General features: G+C 42.9%; 2 protein-coding genes across 5 annotated transcripts in view; both read left to right on the top strand.

The window, feature by feature from the left end:
* Positions 1 to 9840: 9840 nt before the first annotated feature.
* FIBIN (fin bud initiation factor homolog) lies at positions 9841 to 13252 on the top strand. 2 transcript variants are annotated; one of them, XM_074884731.1, is made up of 2 exons: positions 9841 to 10041; positions 10129 to 13252. In XM_074884731.1, exons 1-2 carry the CDS (start codon positions 9868 to 9870, stop codon positions 10492 to 10494), a joined length of 540 nt encoding a protein of 179 aa, XP_074740832.1. In that variant the 5' UTR covers positions 9841 to 9867; the 3' UTR covers positions 10495 to 13252. The 2 variants fall into 2 exon arrangements, with proteins under 2 accessions (XP_074740832.1, XP_074740831.1); XM_074884730.1 differs by having other exon boundaries at positions 9841 to 13252.
* Positions 13253 to 13586: 334 nt separating this feature from the next.
* BBOX1 (gamma-butyrobetaine hydroxylase 1) overlaps positions 13587 to 27126 on the top strand; it is a 49517-nt gene continuing 35977 nt past the window's right edge. Inside the window, exons 1-3 of one of the 3 annotated variants that reach the window (XM_074884727.1) lie at positions 13587 to 13880; positions 14122 to 14190; positions 26535 to 26968. In XM_074884727.1, coding sequence (XP_074740828.1) covers positions 26585 to 26968 — 384 coding nt within the window. In that variant the 5' untranslated portion in view covers positions 13587 to 13880; positions 14122 to 14190; positions 26535 to 26584. Of the gene's footprint in view, positions 13881 to 14121; positions 14191 to 20094; positions 20295 to 26534; positions 26969 to 27126 lie in introns of those variants that run through there. The other 2 variants (XM_074884726.1, XM_074884729.1) reach the window with 2 other exon arrangements.

Here is a 27126-nt window from a genome sequence, read left to right as displayed (position 1 = left end):
ATAGACATGGGGAATATGATGAAAGAGAATATTCTGTGCCATTCCAGAGATCAGACACGTTTTTATTTGCTAATGCATTCCGCTTCCAACATATTTACTGCTGTAACATCTGGACAAAAAAGATTTTTGGTAACCAGTGAAGTAACTTGGTAAAGTCACGATGTCTGGAGGGGATTGCTCTTGCATTACTATGTGTGACTATATATCCAGTTAAGAGTCCCAGGTTTATATATGTGATGAAGAGATGAAAATGGAATTTTTAATGGGAAAGCAACAGAATACAAGAGCCCCAGTGCAGATAGTTTAGTCTCCAAATTAGATTTAATTTACTTTTTTTATCATTATGGTTGTACATGTGAGGCAATGAAGTTTTTTATTTGCATTAGTTAAGAAAATTTTTTAATCACTCGGCTGTTCCTAATCATATCATCCAGCTAATTGTTTGAAAATGTTTGATAACCAAAACCATATGTAAATGCCAACTCTTTTGCACACCTCAGCAGAAATGAACCTCTGCTGAAAATTTGGACCAGAAGTATTCTTTCCCGTGATGATTTTTCTCATGCAACAACTTTGTCCCAAGGCTAGTCATCATGTATCAATAACTAGTACCAAGCAGTTGGTGGTCAAGGAGAACTGTTAGAAAGCATTATGTTGGCCATAATTTGATTAACAATAGTAAATTCTTTTTTGTGTTAATTCCAGATGATTTACAATGAACAATCTAGGAATTACTACTCATATCTGGAAATGCCTAACATTTCTGGAAACTTATGTTTCCAGAAACAACTAATGGTTCCTGTGTTATTCATTGTGCTGATTCCCAGATGACTCGCAGCTCAAAAAAAAAAGAAAAGAGAAAAGGCTACTGTCTGCAAGTAATTTGCAAGCAAGCCAAGTGCAAGCAGGCCAGTTACAGTATAGAGCAAAATATTTCCAAGATTCATCTTTGACTCTTCCCTGCCAAAGGCATGGGTAGTGTCCCCATCACTTTCAGCAAGAGTTAGAGAAAACTTGTTTAGACAATGCATTCCTCAATGTCTCTTTGAGTATCTTAGTTACTAAGGTAGTTATTTTCTCCGTTTTTGCTGAAGCAGCTTTGGACTCCCTTTTTGTCACTGCAGCAGAAGAAACACCAAGAAGTGGCCAGAAACCCTTCTCAGTGGTGTGCTCACACTTTTGACAGTGAATTAAGAGCAAACCAATCCCTTTTAGAAGAAAAGGGGTGAAAATAATATTGATAAATGGAATAAGACAAACAAAAGATTTTAAAATGTGAAAATAATACTATTCAAATTATTGCCACAGAATTAGTGGTCCTAGCTGTGATTTTTAACTTGCAAGTCTTCCCAAAAGCTGTAGTATAATGCTCATTGCTCACTTTAACACTTTCGAAAATCCTGTGCATACATTTTCAGGAACGCGAGAAACCACCACAAAACAAGCTTGAGTTTGCAGGCCATAGTTCTATACAATCCCAGCTGGACTCCTTCAGAAGAAAGGTAGGTTAGTTTTAATAGATGTCTGAGTATGTTTTGGTTAGTGCATCCATCTCAGCGACTCCTTGTTAGTTCAAATTACTCAGTTTTACATGTAATCAAAAGATTAACCAACTACCATCCATGATTATTCAGAGTAATGTTAGAGAGCTTGGCCCAATATTTTGTGGGTTGGATCAGTTCAAATGTTTGATGTATTTTTAAAAATCAGCAATAGGAGAAAATGAGCAAAATGTAGTTCTTTAAAGATAAATACATAAAAACATACAAGTACGTTTAATGGCAATGCCTCTTGCTTGCAGCATGAGCGGCAAATCCTCAGAACCGTGCCTGGACAGCAGCCTGACCCAGCAGCCCCTCTGAAAGCACCGTTTCCTGGGGCAGTGAAGGTCAAGCACATCTCAAAATTGTACTGTGCACAAGGTGCTTTGGGAGGTAAGGGAGAACCTGTATGGTTTCATTACCCAAACTCTTTGCTGCTCTTTCCCGCGTTTTTATTTGTGGTAAGCTACTCCTTCATCAAATTGACGTGCAAATGACTCCAGTGCAACAAGAGGTTAAGAAAACACAGGATATGTCACCCCTTGCCATCGTTCTATGTGCAGAGTTTCTACAAAAAGAGAGTGATTTTGAAGTCCAATGCCATACCACTCCAGAAGCATAACCTGCAAAATATATTACAAGCCAACAAAGTAGTGATTTAGCACGTTTGAAAACAGGGGTGAAATCCCACCTCCCAGCAAAGGTATGGCACAGTGCCAGGGGCCAGGTCTTACCCGGAGGTTATTGCTAGTATATCACACTGTGCTACAGGGGAGACAGAAAGGGGAATATTCATTGCCCTTCTTTTCAAAGCAATATTTATGTCTCTGAATGTGTCTGCCCTAAACTATTTAGTAAATGGGGTGAAAGAGGCCACACGGTCCTGCTATTCCTTTCTGTTCAGCCACTGTGCTGCCACCTGCAGATTTAATACTGGAAACTTGATTACGCAGTCTCTTCCTTGGGAGAAAAGCAGGAGGGGAAGGAGATGCAACCCCGTAGCTGTAGACATGCTCCCTCTGCATCAAATAAACCACCCGCTGCAGCCATTTAACCCACAGAGGTGTTCTGCCTGTGGGTTACTCTTGCAGAGAGGATGGGTTGTCCAGCCCTGCCTCCCAGACACTTCTCGGGTTTGAATGTACCCTCTTAATTCTCATTTCAAACAGTTGTCACAGCATTGCTTTGGTTTGGTTGAACCTTCTTCAGACTCCGAATAGCAAAGTGTTTTGAATGCCTCCCAAGCTGCCTACTGTGAAACAGAAGCATTTATTCTGTTACCAGAGGGAAGCTGCTCTTCTTTGTGCTTCTGTGGGTTTGGGCGCTGAGATCCTTCAGCACATTTACACCTGGACATCACCTGTCTAACCCTGGAGGAAATCCTCCCAGTCTGCCACAGCACTACCATGCCGCTGTCTCCGGCTTTCCAGCACCTCAGCAAGACGTTCCCTAGGGAAACGCAGGTTGATCAGCTTGCACGGGCTCTGGGAGCGTAACTCCCAGAGGGATTAAAGCACCAGAATGAACCGATTTGTGAGACCAAACATGGTGTTCAGAGGCCCTGAATGCCAGCAGCAGGGCTGGGGCTTTCTCATCCAAGGCAACCAAGCTGGAAGAGCTGTAGTATTTCTGAAGCCTAAATGAGCCCGCAAATTTTATTCAATCCAGCTTCTTTCCATTAAAGCCAATCAGACGTCTTTGCTTCTTGACCGTAAATGTGGAAACAGGCAGGCAGTGTTCCTGCAGCTCTGCAGAGCACCCCGTGTGCTTTGGTTCAAAGTCAGTTGTCGCAAACGAGTGCAGTGGGGCTCCAGGTCAAGCTGCGTAGGCGAGTTCTACCAGTGCCCATCACATCCTCTGCAGAAGGGCCTGCAGAGTCACAATCGAGTCATCTCAAATGCCAGTGCCTAAGCCGTGCCATTCTGAGTAAAAGTCATAAATTGTAGCAGAAGGAATAAATCCCCTATCGATATTCTGCACCAACCTCAGACATGGGAGAATAACGCAGTGTTAGGGCTGCTGAATGAGTGCTCTGTGTGCACCGAGTCATTAAAAACCTGGGGAACAGTCAACCATGACTGCACAAAAATAAATACAGAGCTGACTGTAAATAGTACCCCTTCACCTGCTTCTTCAAGTAGAATTTTATAAGAATGTTTGTTAAGGGGAATGATTTTTTTTTTTTAACAGGGAGATTTTGGTATATTTCAATTGAAACCATATGCTTGGTCTTACATTGCTCAAATACAAAGTCAGTCTAGTTTTAAATTTAAGACACTGTTAAAAACACCTAAATAAAAATCCAAGTGAATGTGTTAGGATATAAAAAGGATGTTTTCCAACTCCTAAAAAACTGATCTGGGAATACAAGTGAATTTTATTATAGAAGCATGTTTTGTTTTATTCCTTATTTGCTACATTGGAAAAGGTATGGGTGCGAGGAGATTAAACCAGTTAAATGCTAGGAATATTTTTTGTGTCATTTTCCATCTTCTCTCACTTTTATCTGCACAAAGGATAGTATTATAAATATTTCAGTTTTATCTGAGGCAGAGAATAGAAAGGCTAAACCACTGCGGAGACATGTTTAATAAAACTGCATGCAGATGGTTAGCCTGAACATGTAGGCTCCCACTCTAAATTCATGAGCAGTGACTTTAAAGGACTGGTGAGAAGAGGAAATTTGATGACTAATCCATATAAAATGTGTCAAGATCTAGCTTTTATTCAGGAATTCACCCCTGATCTACACACCCCTAAGATTATGTGTGTAAGTCAGAAAACACCATCCTTACAAAGGTGGCAAAACTGGAAATTTTACAGTGTAAAATCTGCTTAAATTGTAGCGGAACCAGCCTAGAAAATAGGCCTGGTGAAATTCACCTTTCAGAAAATGTAGATGTTTTCAAGACCCTGCCTTAAATGAATATATTAGATCACAGGACTGCAAATCCTGAGCAATTGTATGAATGGATTAATCCCATCGGAAATGACATCAGCGTTTCCCCACCAGATTTCTTCTTTATTCAAATTCTTTTCCAACCCTGCGTGAGCAGAACATGTCAGGTTTTAAGCTTTTTCTATTTTGTAAGAGAGGCAGAGAAGGAAAGAGAAGTTGTGGATTTTTTCAAAATCCTACAATACATCTTATTTTACTCCTAACGGGTTATAGAGGCAAGGAGAATGTGTTATCATTAATAATTAGTGAACTATGTTTCTGTAACATCTGCAAAGTAGAAGTTTTCACATACAGCCTTATAACACAGAAAGGACTGAAAATCAAACCAACATTTTAACAGCATGATATGCTGTCTCTGTAACAAACCACATTTACAGTAATGGGAAAACTTCTCCATGTGCTGGCCAATGGTGACGCTCTTTAAAGTGTTTTCATTTCCACCGAGGAAGCGTTATTATTTCCACTTCAGGAACCTTGCTGAAGGCATACTAGTGATATCCCTTTTGGGGTTCGAGGTTTTTCATCGACAGACAGGAACTGCACTAGTATAATACTAGTAAATATTCATCCCTCTTCATCTCTTTTTTTAAGTTATTTCCTACTTAGGAAGCATCCAGATACATCCCTTCTCTTTTCAAAAATAACCTGAGCACATCCTCAATTTTCTGCTTTAGGGGATTATATTTACATAAAGTAAACCAGCACCCACAACAGAGAGGGGCTGTGGTAAAATCTTTTTCTGTATTTCTCTGCCAAGGTTGAGCTCATTTTGGTGTTGGCTAAAAGCTGAAGTAGATTCAATACTAATTGCATATTCCTCCGAGATAACCAGCCGGAAGACTCTATTAGTTGCATTCTCATTAAGCTTTATACGCAATACTTCCTACAGGTACTCATGTTTTTTGAATTCAGTTTTCTGTATTGCTCATCCAAGAAGGGCCAGTGCTAAAGGACTCGGAGGACTTCATGCCCAGACACAGCTGTGGTTTCAGCCTGAAATCTGTCAAGAAAAGGTTTATCAGAATCCACCAGCTTTAAACATAAGCTAACAACAATGTTGTTTTCTCTACAAATTTGTATTTGAGAAATCTCTTGTTCTTGAATTAAGCTCGCCTTTCTGAGAAATTCAAAATTTCAGTGTAATCACAGATAAGCATGCTGGTCCCTGGAACATTCAGTACAGTTCGTCCTTCAGCATATTCATTCCTAATGTCTGCTGTATCCTAAAGTTATACTGAATGAATATTAAGTGCTTTATAAAAGTTTCATTTGACAAATCTTTTTTTTTTTTTCTGAAGAATTTCTGGTATATTCTTATGGCAATTTTCCTACAAAAAAATGGCATTATTCTTTCCTGGGCTATTTCATGCCCACCTAACTTGATGCCATTTGAGCATTTAGTACTACACCCTACAATTAGAAATTACACACACATACTTGTTAGTCTCATGTTTAAACAAGGTATCTTTATGTCAAGCTATAGAACAGTTCACAGCAGGGAAACAGAAGCCAGTAGTCAGAAAAAAAACATTTATACCCTAAAGCCTGTGGGGCCTTTAGGACCATATAACATATATCTGTTCTCCAAATTAATGGCCATTCACATCTGAAACATTCTGATGCTGCAGAGTTTACCATCATCTGTGACAGAAATAGCAAGCACGTGCGAGCCAAGAACCAAAGATGAAGCACTGCTTGCAGAGGAAGATTATGCAAAGCATCACCTGAAATCCAGTGCTGAGCTGCGTATTTGCCATCAGTTCATAGGCAATTTCTGTTCTTAGGCTGGTTTTGGTGCTGTTGCACAGAGGTTATACAGAGTAAATTCTGCAGTTCTTTATAGTACTATAAACCTAATGCTGTTCAATGGAAAAACAATGGCTTTACCACAGCAGAGTATATCGTGCCAAGTATTTGTAAAAAAGACAGTATCAGTATGCTGCTTTATTTTTGTTTCCAGTAGTTTTTCCTCGTTTTATGCAAAAGGAATTTTTAAATGCTTGAGCAGGCACAGAGCATAAAATACTGTCATGCTGAAATCAATGGGCCTTTTGACAATGCCAGGATTTCAATGAGGGCCTTCATGGGAGCATGCCACAAGGAGCAGCTGTTTCTTGGATGCATCCCAAAAGCTCCCCAGATATCTGATCTCATACAACTACCCCTATGGGTTCCCAGCAGAAAATGCAACGTTCAGCAGAAAACGGTTTGCTCTCCTCCCTGGTTCTCCCCACCCTGCGTTTTTGGTATTCCTGAGAAAATCCCTTCTGTCCTCCTTCAGTTTTATTGCCCTCTGTGCCTTCCAGATAATGCCAGAAATTACTTTTGAAAACTGACACTGATTTTTATGTTGTTATTTCAGCCATTGCTTTGGTGTTCCTGCTGCTGCTAACTGTGATGGAAACGTCTGACCCTTCAACCCAGGTCTTGATGGATAAAGGTAATTGTTACTTTCAGTGTGTGTCTTTCAAAAAAAAAAATAAATCTGATTTTCATTTGTACGCACATGGTTTTATGGACAGTTTAAGGGTATTCGTATTAGATTATCTGCTGTCTTAAGACTTTTGTCTTTTGGATGTGATTTTGGAACGAATAATGGCTACTCATGCACAATGTTGTTCTGTCGGTGTGAGCCTACATCTTTTCCATTGTTTGATGCTTTGCAGTTAAAATTTAGGATTCTGTTGCATTGTAATCCTGAACCATAAGAGGTAGTGCCTCAGATCAGGCTGTTGTGTATCTTTCAGCAAGTTCCAGCTTTTACCAAAGCTGTGCCCACTGAGTCACCAAGATTGCGAATCCCGTATTGCAGACTTCCTTCAGAAGCAGACATTGCAAGTGGGTTACTTGGGGAGAGACTATTTTGATGTAAAATTTAACTAAAACTTGGATAATGCATGTTGGATTGAAAACAGCAGTGACTGGGAGTGGACAGCTGCGGCAGGGAGCAACAGACACCTCTTAATGTATCAAGAGACAGAGAAAAATTATTTACTAAGGCTGAATTTTTTACCCACTGTGGCACTGGTGAAAGCATAACCATGCTGACAAAGCCCTAGTGGAGTGATTTACAGCGGAGTACTTCCATGAAGAGACCTCAAAAGTGGAGTCCACCACAACCCAAGTATCAGCCAAACCAGTCAACTGGCAGTAACACCAGCTGGGGTGGAAACTTATGCAGATAAAGTACTATGGCTGGCAAAGAATTGCGAACCAAATAAAATATTAGGTGAAAGAGGAGCGTCCTGGGAATAAAATTGTTTGAAAGAGCCCTTGTTGGCAAACACAGACCAAGGACAAATGCCAAGCAGGCTCAGTTGAATAAGCTTTAAACCTTTTATAGAAAGCTGAAGCACAAAAGCTTAGCTTAATCCAACCTATTTCTATGAGTGTTTTCTGAACTTAATTACAAATTTAAAGTGTTTCCAAATGTGTGGAGTGTTTCTGTTTGGATAGCTTGTCTGGCCTGGGTTCTCAGTGCAAAAGAAGTTGCCTGGACTCTGCAAACATTGCTCACCTTGAGGTGCATGTGTGCATGGTCTTAACTGACTCTGGGGCTTGGAAAGTCTACTTAAAGCCATTGTAAGTGAAGGGTTCATCTATTATCCTTGCTGTCTCTGGGTTAGGCTTTTGTTGGTTGGCTGAGTGGTTGGGTTATTTTTTGCTCTTGTTTCTTGGTGTTGCTAGTCTTATGACCTCCTGCGCTTACGTAAAGCGCTTCAGTAGGCTCTAAAGTCAATACTTGGGAACGGTGATAGCACAGGTTATCGTTAAGTATTGAAGGCCACACTGACAGTGAGAACTTGCATACGGGGCTGCTGTGTCGTACCTTAAAGGGCCTGGCCGCGTAGGTTTAAGCCCATCATTGAGCTCCCAGGAACCTATTGACCTACCTGTTGGTAGCGGGGTCACCTGGGAACACAATCAGCAGCCGGCCACCGAAACTAGACCTGTGGAGCTAGGGGCCTCGCTGGAGCCTCTCAAGGAACTGCAAGCAAAGAAAGGAGCAGCTTGTGGAGCTCAGCACACTTGAGCTTGAGAAAAACAGCTGGGCTCTACAGCAGCTATTTGCTTCCTAGCTATTTGCTAGAGGCAGGATAGCTTATGATTACAGAATGAAGCCACTGTGAGGGAAGGGGCTCAAGACTCTGCATTTGAAATGCAGGTGTCTAAAGTCAAGGTAGCAAAAACGGTAGAGCCCCATAAAGGCTCTAACCTACCATGCCCAGCATAATAGTGAAAAAAAGCAGAGATACAGCATAAACATCTGGCCTATTTCCCAAGAAAGTTAACTGTAAGCATCATAATTATTTACAACAGGCAGAAAGTATCAGGATGATAGCTAAAATACTTACATTAAAGAAGTGATACAAACGTTTTTGCGTGCAAAGCCCTCAAGAACAGCAGTGTGAGTTTTAACTCTGGATGACTGCAGGATTTGGTATAATCTGCTAGCTGGTGATTTTTTCCATGAAAGAGGAAAGATGATGTGAAAGGAGCTGGTAACTTTAAAGACCCTTTCTTTTTGTGATCTCACCTTGATTTAACAACTCAAACACAGTAAGGTTGGATTTATACTAGCTGAGTGCAGGGTTCAAGCCGGCTGTAATCTAGCTACTGGATTCGCAGAATATTCTTTCATGAAAGAGAAACGCTTAAAATTTTACACAGCCAGCCCTGTAGGATGAACTCGATTTGGATTTTCCTCAAATGCATCTGACGTTTTATTTGAGAACAGATTTTGTGTTTCGTTTCCCCAGCTTTACCCTGCCAAGGTTTCTTGCATTACAAGGTATATTGCATTTCATATACTACATATATTACAGATATCGCAGATATGCGGGAACTTGCCTCTTTTTTCAAGTTTTTCCTCGGTGACAAACCGCGCGGCCCGAGCGCCTGAGCGCGTGTGCAGCTTTGCGAACTCCCTCTGCCCCGCGTTTGGGGCGAAAATCAGAGTATTCGCAAAGCGGTCCTTCCTAGGGGAAAACCAGACAAGCGGAGCAATCCCGGGTTGGGGGGGGTGGTCTATTAAGGGGAGAAAGGTGTCCGTGTCTCCCCCCCCCCTCCCTCCCACCCCGAGGGGGCGATGCCCGGGGGCGGTGCCCGCCGGGGCCCGGTGCCCGGGGCGGGGGGCGGCCCGTCCCGGCGCGGGGGCCGCTTCCTCTTCGGCGGGGCAGCCCGGCTTTTAAAGGCGCTGCGGCCACCACCGCCGCCCCCAGAGCGCCGCCCGCCCGCCCGTCCCGTCTCGGCGCGGAGGCGGCCGTGCCCGCGGGCGGCAGCGACAGCGTCGGGGGGGTCCGGGGGAGCCCGATGGGGCGGGGGCAGCGGCAGCGCGGCGCCGCCCGGCCCTAGGCTGCCCGCAGCATGCCGGCCGCGCTGCGCCTGCTGTGGCTGGGCTGGCTCTGCAGCCTCTGCCGCGGGTACTTCGAGGGCCCGCTGTACCCCGAGATGTCCAACGGCACCCTGCACCACTACTTCGTCCCCGACGGGGACTACGAGGAGAACGACGACCCCGAGCGCTGCCAGCTGCTCTTCAGGGTGAGCGAGCAGCGGCGGTGCGGCGCGGCGGCGGCGGGCGGCGGGGGGCTGAGCCTGCGGGAGGAGCTGACGGTGCTGGGCCGGCAGGTGGAGGACGCGGGCCGGGTGCTGGAGGGCATCGGCAAGAGCATCTCCTACGACCTGGACGGGGAGGAGAGCTACAGCACCTACCTGCGCCGCGAGTCCGCCCAGATCAGCGACGCCTACTCCAGCTCGGACCGGTCTCTGAGCGAGCTAGAGGGCAAGTTCCGCCAGGGGCAGGAGCAGGGGGGCCGGGAGGAGGCTCGCCTGGGCGACAGCTTCCTGGGGCTGCTGCTGCACGCCCGCGCCCTGCTCCGGGAGACGCGCCACATCTCCAGCGGGCTGCGGGACAAGCACGACCTCCTGGCCCTCACCGTCCGCAGCCACGGCGCCCGCCTCAGCCGCCTCAAGAACGACTATCTCCGTGCCTGAGCCGGGACCCACCGCCCGCCGGCGGCGAGGGCCAGCGGCGACCCCGCCCCCCCCCCCCCCCAGGCCCCCCGGAGGACGCGGCACCGGGCTCTGCCTGGAGGAGGCACCTCCTGGCGCAAACACTTCCTTCACCCTGGAAAAACTTATTTATTACACGTGACTTCCTAAACAGATAGCGCGCTTCTGTAAGCCGGGAGGTATGTTTAAGTTAATATCCCATATTTAAAAAAAACAGCCCGCGGTACGCCGTTCGTCTTCGGGTCCAAGCGGAGCACGCTTTCTCGCCTCCGATGCCCCGCCGTCGGGTTACGGCCGCCGGTTCTCCCGCGGCTCACCTGCCGCAGCCGGGGTGCCCGCGGTGCTCGCCAGCCGCGGCCGGACTCGCGTGCAGCAGATGCTTCAATTGCTTTTGTTGGTACTGCCCTTCAGGGTGAAACCTCTGGCCCTCTGTTAACTTCCTTAACCTTTTGTAACGGTATGTATTCTATGCACGTTAAACATTGTTCTACTACGTAACTCAAGGCTGTGATTTCCGTTTGCGTTTTGAAAGACGGGAACTGTTCCGGCAGGATTTGTACTCCTCCAGGCTTGCTTATCTGTGACTCTTAAGCTATCGTAACCCCAAGAGCCAGCCAAAAAGGCTTATGTCAGATTCTGAAAATGCTGATGCGGATTTTTGTAGTAAGAAGAAGGAGCCCTAGTGGCGGTTGTAGTTTCAGATCCCAAATTTGAGAGCCAGGTTTTTGTAGAGCGCGTTTCTAAAGCAGACAAAAAGGTTGTGTCTGTGCCAGCACAGTGACATTTCTTGTCGGTGCCTTAGTACTTTTGCTAGCAAAGCTATTAATAAAGTTATTTGTGCTCCTAGACAATAGCAAAAGTGCCTAGTGGGAAGGAGGAGGAGGACTGTTTGGGTTTTTAGACTCACTACTATTTAATTGTCAGTTGGGGGTAATATGGCTACTGGGTTACAGATACTGCAGGCAGAATCACTGTTGGGGTGAAAAAAGTTCATATGTTGTTTTAATAAATATTTGAAAACAATGTTAAAGCATATTTTTTTCTTTTATTGTTCTGCTTGAGATGCTCTGGATTTAAAACATGTTGTTGTAATTTGTCTTTTCAGCAAAAAATTGCAAGTATGTAGATCCTGCCAAATGAAATAACGTGCTTTTTAGTTAAAACAAATAAAAATTTACAGACTCAAGAGGTAAGCAAGTTTCATTAAAAGTGATGATACAGAAGAGCGTGTAGGGTGGATTTTTTTGAGTTTGTAAGCCCTTTTAAGAAAGTCATGGCACTGGAGGAGAAGCTGTTTGATGTACATTTGAGGTCTGAACCCTACTCGCGTTCAGTTGTACTTTTATCTGCAAACCATCCAGTCGGTAAGTTACTCAGTGATGCGGTGGGTCAACAATAAGTCACCTGGGATGAGAGCGCTGGAAGCACCGGGGAAACGTCTGGTGAAGGTATGTGTTTACAGAACCTCTGGACCATCCAGGCAGCTCGCTTTTGCTAAAGGCAGCGAGGTGTAGCTCCTAGCAGGATACTTTAGATGTCAGTTTGCACCTTTAGATCCCCAGTATCTTTGAAGATCTGCCTGAAAAAAATGAAACATTGATTAACTTCAGTGGAACTACTTGGTGTTATTTTCAAGTACGTTGTCAAGTTAGAATGTATGACAGGTTGTGGCTCTTAAAAATAAATTTCTTCGTGATACTTTCCTTGCCACTAGAGTTAGATAGAGCAACACAAGAGCGAAAAGGGCCATATGTGAGTCACCGAGTCCTGTCTGCCCACTGTCACAGCAAACCATAGAGCATTTCTGGGATGGACCAAGCTCTAGAAGTGCCTGAGGGTTTCATTCACGTCCAGTCTCTCCTTTCTCTCTGAATCTCACCCATTTAGAAGGAGGTGCCAAAGATGTCACACGGTTCCATTTGTGCCCAGATGCTTCTTAAAAGGAGTTTTAGTCTCTGCTTACCCACTTTCTGAGTCATTGGTTATAACATGAAGTGTAAACATCAGTAAATAAACTAAAATGGCAGGCCATGCTAGTTTTTTTGCTATATGAGAGCAGTATTCAAGTCCTAATAGAAAAATAGTAGTAGTAGTAGTAGTAGTGTAAAACACAGCTTCTCGAATATGCTTTAAGCAGCTTGGCTATTCTATTTGCAGTAGCAAACTTTTAGTCAAGCTCAAGCTATCCCAACGTATGCAGGACACCAAGAGAGTAAGTGTTTGCAGAGCGCTTATTTTTCAAAGCAGGTTATGTGACCTGTGGAGATTTACAGTGTAACTCATTCCGCTTGATACCCCCTTCTGTAAGTTGTCACCTAATGCAACATGACCACGGTTCTTTAAAATACGCACTAAAATTTCATATGATAAATATGAATATTTTGATAAATATCTGCACTGATTTGTTTCAGCAAAATACAAACATTTTTATATTTGAAATTGAAATAAATTCAGAATTTTGCTCTGTAACATTGATTATAAAAGGTTTTAAATGTTCTTTTTCAAAAAGAAAATGTGTACATCTGAGTCTGGTCTATGTGTAAGTTCACATGTTTAGTAAAATGGTCAATCTTTAGTAGGTTTGGTGAGGCCAGTACAAAAGTCTTTTAGGACATTTAAGTCTAGAATTTGATGTACATCATTTTGGCTGGTTTAAGCAAATGTATATATTAAATGTATCTGTTAAATGTATCAATTTTGAGTCAGAGCTGATACATTAAATGGCTTTTATAAACCTCCAGTGCCTGCAAGAACTCAGTGTTTAGTGTTATCCAGCAGTTTAAAGTTTTACATTCAAAATAGTTCTTTAAAAACGATGAAAACTGTATTGCAATCCTCTTTGCAATCTTATCTTTTTTTCTGCTTTTCCTTTTTTATCACATAAAACTTATTTAATTAGAAGAGATGAAGATTCTTTGGGTTTATACAGTCTATTTCAAATAGTAAAGGCCTTTTTATTGTTGAAAACTCAGGAGTTTTAAGCTGAGAGCTTTAAAAGGATGAGTAGCAGCTCTTTTGATCCAATAGCTTCTCCTGTTGTGTTTAAATATTGCATCCCTAGGGGGGTCTTTTTTCCTTTGTTGGTTTTTTCTTTTTTTTTTTAATGCAGAAATTAGCCCTAAGTTTAAGCTGACTTGGTCTTTTTTTTGTGGTGTTCTGGAGATTCTCAAAATATATATTGTTTTCTGAATTTATTAAAGAGATGATGGTACTGAAGAGCAGATGACAATGTTTTCTGAAAAAAATAAGTAATGCAGCTGGAACAGTCATAGAGAGCTTACTTAAATTTTCTTTGCCACTCAGCCTGTGAGTTAACTCATGAAGAATCCAAGTAAGGCATTAAGAGACACACCTCCACACCTCTTCAGGTAACTTATTTTTGCAGGCAGTGCTCTGCTGTGGACATTCTCACGTTTACTGATGCGCACATGGAGGGAGAAGCTCAGAGTGTGAACACAGAGCAAACTGTTCTGTCTCACATCAGCACTGATAAAAGCTTGGGGAAGAAAAGGCTGTGCTTGCCTTGTGACGTGTCAATGGCTAGGAATTTATGGGGGGGCTGGGGTGGAGTGGTGCAAATTGTGGCCTTCTAAATGGCAACTTTCAAAGTTTCACAGATTGACCGATCCAGGACCATCCTGAGAAACAGAGAAGTTGAGGGAAGCTTTCAAAAACCTGGTAAGTCTCTCACAAATCCTATGCGTGTGCCAAGCCGGGTGTATGAATTGTCTGATGCAAAGTTGTTGCTGCTATAGGTTGCCATGTGCTCAGATGCTGGTTGCAAGAAGGGTACCTCAGAAGCAAAAAATATACTTGCCTTAGTCAACAGAAACAACCTGGCGAGCTATAGAGAAAGCATCAGCTCTGGTTATAATCTTAGCTAGAAAAACATGTATTTTGTGGAGAAATTCTATTGGGTGCATCTGTTGCTGTTGGTGTAGCAGTTTATTTAGATGGGCTTCATGTTACTTTACCAGCTTCTTGTTCATGCTTCTTGGGTTTCGCTTTTGTGATTGGTAAAGAAGTTTTCAGCTAACACTGAAATGTTGTTGAGTGAAATGTATTTGACAGCCATTATTCCTGAAGTAAATCCTGTATGTTCAAAATCTGGCATTTTTCTACCTTTTAAAATGTATTTTTACTTACAGCGCATTGGGGAATTTATTTTCTATTACTTTGATTTTTGGCGAGCCATTAGCAAAAATGGAACAATTTGTGGGTCCGTATTTCATTCCTGAAGTATGTGAAACTGGCAAAAATAGACCCCACTATGTGCTTTTTTTAAAAGTTTTTATTAGAATATATATGTATAAAAATACTATAACTCTGTGCTTATTTTATTTTCTTCATAAAGTTGTCATCCTGCCTACAAGATCAGTTTCCAACTGGAAAAGGTAGAAGTTAATGACTAATTCTGTAACTAGAAAAACATATGGTCTCCATAATCATTATATTTTTAATGATGTGGCTTGGACAGAGTCATTCATGGCTTGTAGAGTCATTCGTCCTTGAAAACTGCCTTACCTTGGGGAGGTATCGCTGACAGTCTCCAACATGCTATTAGCATTCTTTCATAAGAAAAGACAACGCCAAGCGTATCATATTTTCTCAGATGACAACCTTCCTTGGGCTGTATGTATACTTCTTTAAAGTGCTTAGAAACTGCCTGTGTAATAGTAATTGTTCATGTCTTTCTTTAAGAGGGGGAAAGAAAAGTCCATAGAGAAGGTTGGCTTAGGGATAGATTCATTATCCAGTGCTAGATATTGACAACTGCAGGATGACCAAAAAAGCTATGTACTTGATCGTATTTTCCATACTTTTTCCATGCTGCAAACATTTCACTGCAACAGGAGTCACTAACATAAATTAGTTTTAGTGTAAATAATAGAGACTTTACTATAGACAGACCGTCCAAACTGCAAGATGCTTTTTTCTGTGTACTTATCTTCTCAAAAATAACGTGACCAAGATTTTCAGTTTAGTGCTAGGTCCAAGATAATTAGTTCAGCGGGCCTTTGGTCTTAGGTTCTCAGCTATTTTACTTAAATTTATCTGAGAGCTTGCTATGCCTTTACCTGGTTAATGATAAAGAATTCTTTCCATTACACTTTGTGTCTTGACAGCTCTTTGGTTAATCAAAAGCAGTTAACGTTTCTTAATAGCAGGCTTTGACCTTTTTTTATGAATATGAATTTGTTTCTAATTTAATATGATTTAACTGAGATTTGTATTAAAATTCAGAGTAATACGAGTGCATATCTTAAATATCTTGCAAATTATTTTTATGTTTTGATGCTTTCTTACAAAGTAATGTACTTATTAACTCTGGATTCTAACAGAGGCACAACAAAACACAAGCTACCTCATACGGGGTCAGCGCACAAGTCAGGATGCTATTAGGTTTGTAATTTTAAATAATATCTTGCATATCCTCTAATTTCAGAAGAGCGACCCTAGAAAATATTGAGTGAATGAACAAGAGGTAAACCACTTTACCTCCCCCAACACTGGATCACGACAACCACGCCCAGGGTTTTTTTCCTGATTTGAGTGCAGAGGAATAAATCTGACTGTGTGCATCAAGAATGAACTGAAGTTCACTCTGTGCTCATTTACCCTAGAAGCTAATTTGCAACCAGGCCAAGCTTTTGTTTCTAAGATTTACATTTCTGCGGCAATTAGGGTTTCCAAAAAGCCAGGCATTCCCCTGTGCTACATATATATTGATTTATAGCTTCTATCCTAATCACCTTTCTATTGTGTCTGGTTCTACAACCATATGCAGGGTGCATGGTATTTATTTGCTTGCATAGTCTTACCGAATTTAATATTAATTCCTCTACATTTCTAAGCTACATTTCAGTCTGCCCTGCTGTGCAGACGTCTCAGGCCTGCTCTGAGATGCTGCTTACAGCACGTGTGCAGATCTGAAGCTCACAGGACCAGGAAAAGACCATTATTGTTGGTATGTCTGACTGCACTGGGAATGCTGGTCTAGTTCATAGCCTTTTACTGTCATGTCAGGGTAACCAATTTATTGGATGAACATCAGAGTTTGATTCCTAAGCATGTTCTGCTTCTCATGCTCTTTGCATGTTAGCCTGTGAGTTTAAATTTTGCCATGCCCTTTACTTCCTAATTGCTGTCAACCTTCAATTTATTTGGCAGTAACTTACTGCGTAGACTAGTAGTCACACAGAAACCTACGGCGTAGCCCCCATGGTATTGTACTTCCCTGTATGAATGATAGCGACAGAGGAAAGCCCAACAGGAATCAGTGAACTGATCTTGCACTACAGGATTCAGCAAAATGATGTTGTGACAGTAAAAAGGCACATAAATGTACTGTAAAATAAATAAGGTCCAGATTTTCATTATACAGCACTTCTGACATACCTCTTCTAAAATTCTTTCTTTTATAGATACTCAGCAAATACAAGAACAACACTAATGATTCATATTTTGCTGAGTTATGTCATCTTGAAGGCAGTTTGTTTTTATTTCCACTTGGATAGGATACTTTTCCACTTGTGTATTATGTAACACTCCTTATAAAAATAGAGACCCGGTCTTGCAAACACCTCCAGTTACCGAATGAGACTTATGACCATTTCAATTCTCACACCCTCCTTATTATGCTCATAATACTTCAATGTTCCCCTTTTGGCTTGAAAAAAAATCTCCATTCTTGGTCTACGTACAGCTTTTCTTCCTAAGGTCTAAACAAAATTTCTTCTTGTTCTTCTTATTTCAGCCTGATGGGGTTTTATATGTATGCTTATATACTTAGTTAATGTTAATAACAGATTTCACTCACTAAAAAGCTCTAAATATATTATTTAGATGCAACTTACTTGGTTTGTTTCTCCAAACTTGAAACAAATTGATTCACTTGATTCTCCCTTTGATTAGTAAAACTAAAAAATTAATTATAAATATATACAATATAAAATGTTTTGTTTCAGCCAGTATGAATTTAATAAGGTATGCCCTGGTTCTAAAAGAGAACAAAGAAGAGAAAATACTTGAGAAACCTATTGTTAATGTAATAGGTTGCAAAGCCAACAGCGTAAGAGTCAGAAAATTAAAACCTGTGGCTTCTCAAGCAACAATCTACATTCAGCATAGGCACAATGTTCACACTGACATTTCTTAAGAGCTACCACCTGAGATTAGCGATTGACACAAGGAATAAGTTATGTACTCTTTATAAAATATCTGCAGGTACAGAATTATTTGTTTGGGTTTTTTGTAGTGAAGAGTAATTAAAACTCTGGAATAAATAAATAAAGCAATTTGTAAACAGTAGATATAAAAGGAACCCAATTATCTGCCAGACATCCAATCTATCAAACCTTGAAAATAATTTAGAATTTCCAAGTTCCCAGTTTCAAATAAGGTGGGAGGGAGGTATACATTAGTTACTTTTGAAAAATAAAAAAACTAGGAAGACAGCCATGACAATCAAGAATATGTGTATTCCATAGAGAAAATGAAAAAAAAAAAAAACCAAAAAAAAAAACCAAAACAAGGCAAGAATGGGAAAGAAAGGTGGAAAATTATTTTGGGACCTAATTTGAAAGCAACTAATTCCTACCACTCTTTCCTTTAAAAGAAAGTAATGCATCCAACTCCATGCATTACAGCACTGCTTTGGCATGTGAAGATTGTTTTTTATTGAAGATGTTGAATGATAACTACCAACAAAAATATTTAATTTCCTATAAGTCGCAGAACCAGTCTTAGCCCTTTTTAACTGCCAAAATACTTAGACAGTCTCTAAACAGTCATTGAATATTTTCACTTCTGCATGTGCTTGTTTCCATCCAACTAGCCAACTTTTCATCTTTGTGAATGCTTTACTGTCTGTGAAAAGTGCTGCTTAGGCAACATTTATGTTGAAGGTTTTCCCTTTATTGGTTATATACTGAGGCACCGGGACTTTTCTGGGTACTTTGTGCACCACAGCCTGGACACCGAGTGTCCAGTGGAGCAGGTGCCTCTTGCACAGCTGGGAAAAATCTTCCCATCGGGAGGAAAATAAAGGTTTTCCTCTTCCTTTTTAGTTCAGCTCTTCTCTTTCATGTCAGTCATGCCACCAGCTTATGCATAGTGAAGAAGGTGGGGATTCTGGTCCGGTACAAGCTGAAAACTTGAAGACCAACATGGGCCAGTCCAGCCGAAAACTGGTAGGTGCTATGTCCCACCATTGCCTTCAACTACACCAGCCATATTTCTGTCTGTTAGAACTTCCCTTCCTTCTACCATGAGACACACTGTTCAAATAAATGCAGCATTAACATATTTGCCAGCCAGAAGGTATTGGGCACTAAATAATGAGGGTATGTTAATGCTGGTTTTAAATTTATACCCAAGAAGTTCATCTGCCTGAAGCTTACTGCTCACAAAATTTGCCTGACAGTAAAATCATCTCATAGAATCATTTAGGTTGGAAAAGACCTTTAAGATCATCGAGTCCAACTGTTAACGTAACACTGCCAAGCCCACCACTAAACCATGTCCCTAAGCACCACGTCTGCACGTTTTTTAGATACCTCCAGGGATGGTGACTCCACCACTTCCCTGGGCAGCCTGTTCCAGTGCTTGATAACCTTTTCAGTGAAGAAATTTTTCCTAATATACAATCTAAACCTTCCCTGGTGCAACTTGAGGCTTTTTCCTCTCATCCTATCACTTGCTACTTGAGAGAAGAGATCAACACTCACCTCGCCACAACCTCCTTTCGGGTAGTTGTAGAGAGCAATGAAGTCCTCAGTCTCCTCTTCTCCAGACTAAACAACCCCAGTTGCCTCAGTGGCTCCTCCTAAAACTTGTTCTTTAGACACTTCACCAGCTTTGTTGCTCTTCTCTGGACATGCTCCAGCACCTCAGTGTCTTTGTTGTAGTGAGGGGCCCAAAACCGAGCACAGTATTCGAGGTGCGGCCTCAGCAGGGCTGAGTACAAGGGCAAGATCACTTCCCTAGTCCTGCTGGCCACACTAGTTCTGATACAAATCTGCACCATTAACCCGGAGGGTACAGACAAGGGTGGTGCCATCTGAAACAGCAGGGATGTTTTATGCCACAGCACAGGCTCTGTTTGGCCATAGTTCCACTAAATCTTGCATGTAAAGGCCATCTTTTGTGTACAGTGATGTTTACCGTAGGCTACATCTGGCATGTAAAAATGTTAGTTTGTTTTCTTTCTTTCATTTTTTTTCTCTTCTGTTGTAAGGGCATGTGGCTCATCACACCCAGCGGGGAGAGCCCAGACACTCTGGTATATTTTTTCCCAGCTCCTTGCTTTGGTCTCGTGGTCCGAGGAGGGTTCTTTGCCTGATGTCTCTCCCCACCAAAAACTGGGAGCCTGAAGGGGCTGGCAAGTGTTTGTTACACGTGGGGAGAAGTAGCCACGGGAAACGATGGCTTTTTCCAGCCCTTCTTCTTTTCCACCCCTTCATCTCCAAATCAAGGCCAAATGCCTTTTTTAAACCCGTCCCTCAGTCAAGCGCAAGCGAGGTCATGCGGCGGCAGGCAGGCGCCAGCCGAGCCCAGTGCTCTCGGGTGTTTTCAGGGGACTAAATTTAGGAAAGGCCCCGCTTAAGCCTGAAGGAGATCCCCGAGCCGAATTCCCTGGGACACACCCCGCGGGGGTGGGCCGCTGCCAGCGGCGTTACCCAGCGCTGCCCGCCGCGGGAGGGCCTCCCCGGGGCCGGGCCGGGCCGAGCTGGGCCGGGCCGGGGTGACCGGGCGCCCCGCGGCGGCGGGCGGGCAGGTAGGTGAGGGAGGCCCGGGCCGGGCCGGGGGCGGGAGCGCGGCCTCCGCGGCCCTGGGCCGGTGCTGGGGGGGACAGCGGGGGCGCAGGGCGGGCGCGGAGCCGCCGTGGCCGGCAGCGCCCTCGGCCGTACCGTCCCTCCCGGCCCCCGCCGCGGGAGCGCGGGCCCCGCGTCCCTCGCGCTTCTCCGAGGAAAGCGCCTCGTGTGGCGCTCGCAGCCTGGCTCTTCGGCGGCAGCCGCCTGCGTAAATGAGCTTCCTTGTCGTTTAATTAGGCTAATTTAGAAGATGGACGGCTGGAGCGGGGCTGCCGCGGGACTACCTGCAGGAATCCTTCAGACAGGGTCTCTTCGGGGGCTTCGTACGCGGTCCCAGGCAGTCGAGAAGTAACATAAACGTGCGGGGTTTCTTCCCTTTATGGTACCTACTTGCCTGCAGTCTGAGAGAACAGCATCAGGCAGATGTTTTCCTGCAGAGGCTTTTTGGTGTCCTTGTACACAAGATGGTGTAATGCTGCCGTGCAAGTAAAGGCACTACACACACTGTATTTACTTTAGGGTTATTCTTTTTCTGAAGTTTGCATTAATTTTTGACTCGGCCATACTTAGAAGTTATAAAACAGTTCAAAGGGAGGCCAGTGCAGGCTCCTCCTGCAGTTTTTATGGATCTGTGTTAAATTCTGCTACATCCTATGTGGAGCTGGTTACATTGACCAGCTTCTGATGCAGCAAACTGGTTTTAAGGCATGGCTGAGACTTGGTTATGATACATTAATTATACCTTTCATTTCTCTGCAGCTTCTTAACCTTGTGTGAAGAGAACATGTTATTCAAAGTAGCTCAGCTGTCTTAAAGTGCCATGAGCCAGAATTAACTTTTAAGCAGCTGTGCAGGTGAAGCTGACAAACATACAGCAAACAGGGGAGTCTGGATGAGGTCTGAAGGGGTGAGGTTTGAGGAAACTGAAGGAGACAGATTTTTGATAGAGAGAATAGTGAGCACTATCTTTTAACTGGAGAGCTGGGGAAGGCTGAAAGCATAGCTTACAGGTGATGGGGATCACCTTAAATCATAATTATCTGTCAGCATCCAGGCTGACCTTCCTCATGTTGCTGAGGGTTATGAGTGAATAATGACAACGTTGACACAAAATCCATGAACCTGAGCCTGGGACAGTGTTCAGATGGGATGGTGTGACTCATAGGAGCTATTGGTAGTATTTGTTTTAAACTATGCAAATCTGAGATCTGATAACTGAGAGCAGAGTTACATATGGTGTCTTCCATGTTCATGCATCCAGTTCAGAGACAAGAAACGTGAAGAGCTGTGATGCAGAGAATCTGCTTTGCATTATCAGTTGCTCTTTGATTTGACTGTGGTTATGAGCATGCTAACTTTAGGTGAACCAGTGAGTTCTGCTTGTAGTTTAGTACAGAATGAAATTTCAAGTGTAAAATAGCAGCACAGGGATAAGTGTCTGCCTGAAATTTTTGAGGGAGCAGGGGGATAAAAACTCCTGGAACTCTTGCTGGTAATTTAGCCTCTTAATTTGAGATTACCATTCTACTTTTATGTAAAAATGAAAACAAAACAAAACAGAACAAAACAACCCACCAGAAATAGCAAGGCAAACCGCTGAACAACTGTCAAGAATTGAAAAACTCCTGAACGCAATAAGAAAATCCATGTTGTGTGATGGATTCCGTTAAGCATCTTCAGTAGACTCCTAGAACAGGACACATGTTATCTGCAGTGGCCTGGCACCATCAACACCAGGCACTTGAATTTGTTTTTCTTTAAGAGCAGCTCAGCTGTCTTGGAATCTGGGCGTTTTGAGACATAAAGTTGTATTTCTCTAGCATTTAGTATTGTGTCCTAACGTAAAGGTTTTGGGAAAACAGCGGTATAAGATGTATAAGCAGTAGTTATAGTTGTGAAAATGATCAGGAATGGAAGTGGTCATTTTGCCCATTTACACCATTTATAGATACACTTACTAGTAAAGGGGGAAGAATGTTTTTTTCATCATCAAGTAGGAAGGTAGTAGTGAGCTTCTGTGCAGTACTTTTAAACGTGCAATTTCAGGATTCTCTGGAAGAGTTCGAGTTCTTCACTGCGACTCACCTTAATATCCTATACATGTCCAATATAAAGAAAAATCACTTAATTAGAAATCAGGAATAACACACAGCTTCCAGACAAATCCACCCAGTCCAGGGACATCTTTCCTTTCCTTACAGCATGCTGGAAACGGGCAGAGCCATCAGACAGGGCTTTCTTCTTCATGTAGCAGCTAGGGGCTTGCTAGTGCTACTTGAGGAATATTCCATCCCAGCTCTATGCATTCTGTCATCCATTGCATCAGGAAGGAGGAATGCCAGCACCAGGCTGCCTTTGTCATTCCAGCAGGAGCTGTTGGTTACCCTTGCTGGTTTGGAGTGCTGGAGGCTGGTGGTCCCTGGGATGGTCACAGAAGCTGTTTGCTGCATCCACGACCTGCAACTGGTTAATCTGGCTGTCCAGGTTTTACATGGTGCAGGTGAGAAAGAGGGGGCTTGATGTGCCTGACACTCACCTGGCACACAGGTCCCAGCTGGAAAGGTTGAGCACCATAGTAGATAGTGAGAAATCCCCAGTTGGTATGAAATGCCTTGTTGGAGTAGTCCAGTGAAGACATGCTGGGTGGCCTCTGTGGAGAACTTGACCCAGAATACTCTACTACCCCACTGATGGAAATTGGAAAAAATCCTGCGGGAGGGAGAAGTTTCTGCTATGATGCTGTGTGTATGGGACAAACACTAGACTTGGAGAGCTATTTAATTTGTGTATCTAAGAAAAAAAACATATAGAAGGCATGCTGTAGTAGATATTTTTAACCATTGTCATCTGGGTTTTCATTTTAATAATGACACTATGATATGACTAACTCAAGGAAAACAATAAACAGCCTTTTTATTGTTACAAGATTTCTCTCAGTAGGTGGCTAACCCAAACAATTGCTTTACAGCAAAGACAGAAGCAGAAGTTTAATGCAAACACTGTGGTGTATTTAAATAGTAAATGCTTAACTTCCCCACAAGGGAAATCTTTTTGCTATAGTAATTTTCACGGCTTCCTCTTGCATAACCAGCAAACTGAATAATACTGGAGCTGGAGGGCCTGATTCTCTTCTAATTAACAGTGGTGGTATGCAGGTATAAGTTCATTGACTTCAATAAATAGACATAAATGAAAGAGCTGAATATGTCTTGGGGCAGAGTAACAGTAGACAAAGTAGATTTGCATAGTAAAAAAGCCACATATAAGGATCTTTGTTAATATTGCAAAGTGTCCAGTGGAATCGTTTCTTATCCTGAACATATCGAAGGGTCCTGCTGCAGCCTGTGAAGGAGATGCTCCCTTCTCTCTGCAGGATGCAGTGGCTCTTTCAGATTCTGGCTATTAGGACTGGCAGTATTTCAAGAGAGTACTTTGTGGTTAACAATAGGTTTAACTGATGACACCAAAAGCTGCAGTCTGTGAAACAGGGGTACCACTGACAGCAGTGTAGGCTTTCTCTGTGTGGCAGTACAGTTTAGGACTGCCACCTTCCACGATTCTCCCAGCAGTGTGGTGTTTAGTGACTTGTACATAGCAACGGTTGTCTGTAAACAAAAGCATCAGTTAATCATAAAATTAATGCCATGAAAATTAGTCTTGCTGAGTGTAAACACTGACAGTTTAACATCCATGTTGGAGCTAGTCACTGAGGCTCTTTTTGTAGTCAGTGGAGAGAAGAAAGAGTTCAGTTCGTCTCGTCCTAAAGCAGGTTTCTGAAAAGGTCAGCTGAACTGTGATCCAGATGTGCCTGTTAGTTAGGAGTGTTGGGGATGGTGCCTATGATGTTCCAGTGTAGGTCACTATGGTACCTGTCTGAAGTTAGGCAAGGTGAACCCTGCCGTACAAGCTTCTCACATCCCTGCAAAGGTGAAAGTTCCCATTTGGCTTACAACCTTCCCCGTTGTAACATAAATTACATGTAACTCCCAGAAGTTGTTTTGTTTGGGGTTTTGGTTTGGTTTGGTTTGTTTTTTTCTAGAAATTGTCTGGCAGGATTGGTTGCATCTGGGTTTTCTAGGTTGTCCTTTTGTTCCAAAGCATTTACGAAACTTATTGTCATGGATTTAGAAGAGATTCTGCTTGACATGCATTTTGTGTGACTGAGTTATCCATTACCAGGTGAACAAATACCAGTTAAGCGACATATGTGATAGGAAGACAATAAACACACCTCAGTTTTCTGCCATTAAAAAAAAAATCTGATGCAGCTTTCTATTACCACCGGTGCTATGAGTAATCTCTTCCAAGCAAGTTCAGATTTCTTAGTTGAATGGTAAAATAGGAGACACTAGAAGCCCTTTCAATCTGGCAAGCTTCACATAGGGCTTTAAATTAGTGATGAATCTTCCCTGAGAGACATTCAGAAAGTAAAGGGTTAAATATTTTTTCCTGTCCCTTGTTTTGCCATTTTGAAGAAAAATGTTCATAATAAGTTCGTATACAATATCCAGGTAGTTATAACCTCCACGCTAAAGTTAAAGAGCCTTTGCTTATGTTAAATGCTAAGCACATGGATAATACTTAAATTATTTGGCAAGCCACTTAAGTAAGATGAGAAGATTGCGTACAAAACCAGTATGTCAACTACTGGCTAGATAGATGTAATGAATGTATGAGATACGTTACGGACAAACATTGTAATGGACTACCTAGGTATATCCATTTCTCAGAATTTTCCCTGATCCCCTGTAGTAAACCAGAGGAGCTTCCTGGTGGCCTTAAACTTCAGAAACATATTCTAGTTCTCATGGTCTTGTCCTAAGCAGATACCTACAGGAGTATCTACTTATAATTAGCAAACAGAGAAAAGCATCTGTATCCCCAAAGGAGCTGGGTAGTTGATTCTGGGAAGAGTGGTCTGTGCTTGAGTGCCTTATACACTGAAAGACAGGTGAAATAAATTGACCGACCGTTCATGTTGCACATATGCTCGCTAGTGGTGTTCTTAAATTCAAGTGGTTACGAGTGCCATGCTTCAGGCTGGATTTGTCCAGCTGTCAGGCATTTTCTGATCTTGCTTACTCTATCATGCCTCACAAGGTTTTCTGGTGTGCAGCTATCTGTTCAGCAATCTCAGGTAAACTGGATAAGGAGTACATGTGAGGATACTCCATTCTGTCTGCATCGTGCTGGATATGGGTAGCATTAGCAGTTAAGGGGTTCAGATAACTGCATGCAGAAGGGCAAGCATCAACAGCCTCTGAGTGGCCTAAGCAATTAGGCAATGGTTTTGTGGCTTGCGCTCCTGCATCTTAACTGTCCTAATTCCATCTAAACTATATTTTGGTTGCTTCAGTGTATTTGTGGATCTGGACCTATTATCATCAGGTAATCCACTGCCTTGAGCAGAGAACTATGCTGAAACCAGTACAACTGGGTAGACCCTGGTCCTGGCAAGGCATCACTGTTTTTTCCTGTGACCTTAGGAACAAAACCAACAGAAAAAGATACTGAATAAATATGCAATATTTGGAATGGTTAAACGGTCTATTAAAAATACATGTAATGTCTTAGTGATTCAGGGGGAGGCCAAGTATTTTTTCAGAATAAGAAAAACGTTAGACCAGACCTTCTTTTCTAATTTAAGATTTGGATGCATCATCGTTGTGCAGTACAGTATGCAGCTATCTTTAAATAAAAGAACCTATCTATAGAAAGCAGTCTGGCTGTGTAAGGAGAAAGGAGCTCTTGCAGAACTCTGTTGCTGTAGCTAAAGTCATGTTTACAAGGCTTTTCCTGCAGGGAGGTGGATTCTGTGTTCTCTTTTTCATGGTATCCACAGCAGGAGTTAAGGTATGTGTACTTTAAAGCTTTAGCTTTTGAACGTGGTTGGTAGTAGCGCCTACTTTTGATTTGTGGAACTCATCATGAGGTGTCTTTTTAAAAGAGTATTTGTTCAATACATATTGAACAGACTGCAGGAACACAAGACGACCAAGATGATGAATCAAATTGAAGCCCTGCTAAACTAAGGGATTTTTGAATAGATGGGTCTGGGTACACCCTCTGCGCCTCAAAAAATGTAAGCAACAAATAATGAATGTCCCTAAAGGTCTAGGTAGCAGGAAGGAAGGGAAAAATCATCTTAAAATGGTCTTTTGCTATACTGACTCCTTCAGCAATAAACTGCTCCTCATGGTGTTTTAGGAACTCCACAAAGGCGTTCTCCCTCCGACAATTTCATTAAAGAACCCGAAATGTGGAAGGCTGTGGCTAACGCCCTGCTGAGGGCCAAAGTCCCTGGAGGCAGGGCGTGCTGCCTGCCGCCGGCGCAGAAGGGCAGGAGCCTGCTCTCTGGGAGCACTCAGCATCGCTGGCGGGGCACTGCTCTGGGGCTGTGTACCAGCCGGCCGCTCAGCATGAGCCCTGGGATACAGAAGGTGGAAGCTCTGGACATGGGTCATTTCGTCCGCGTGGAGTGGGAGGACGGGAGCGAGAGCCGCTACCCCTGCGTCTGGCTGAGGGACAACTGCCAGTGTCCCCGCTGCTTCCTGCGCTCGGCCGGGGCGCGCAGGCTGGTCTTCGACGACCTGGATGTGAACATCGTGGTGAAGGAAGTCGCTCTGGCAGATAGAAAAAAGGTATTTGAAGCTAACCGTCATTCTCCTTCTTGTGAAACTTGTCTAGAAAAGCTTGTTAATCTGTAAAGTAGAGGCAATCCTGGGTTATACTGTAATCGCAATTTGTTTATCTGCAAACCCTACTGTGTATTTGCAAAGCGTTTAGAAATAATCACAAT

The sequence above is a fragment of the Strix uralensis genome, chromosome 15 (assembly GCF_047716275.1).
Source record: "Strix uralensis isolate ZFMK-TIS-50842 chromosome 15, bStrUra1, whole genome shotgun sequence".
NCBI classification, from domain to species: Eukaryota; Metazoa; Chordata; class Aves; order Strigiformes; family Strigidae; genus Strix; species Strix uralensis.
The sequence above is the reverse complement of the archived record's forward strand: the minus strand, read 5'-3'. Positions and strand labels throughout refer to the sequence as shown.

Bases quoted from the DNA above. Each gene is read 5' to 3' on its own strand.
- FIBIN (XM_074884730.1), top strand. From the start codon at position 9,868: ATGCCGGCCGCGCTGCGCCTGCTGTGGCTGGGCTGGCTCTGCAGCCTC.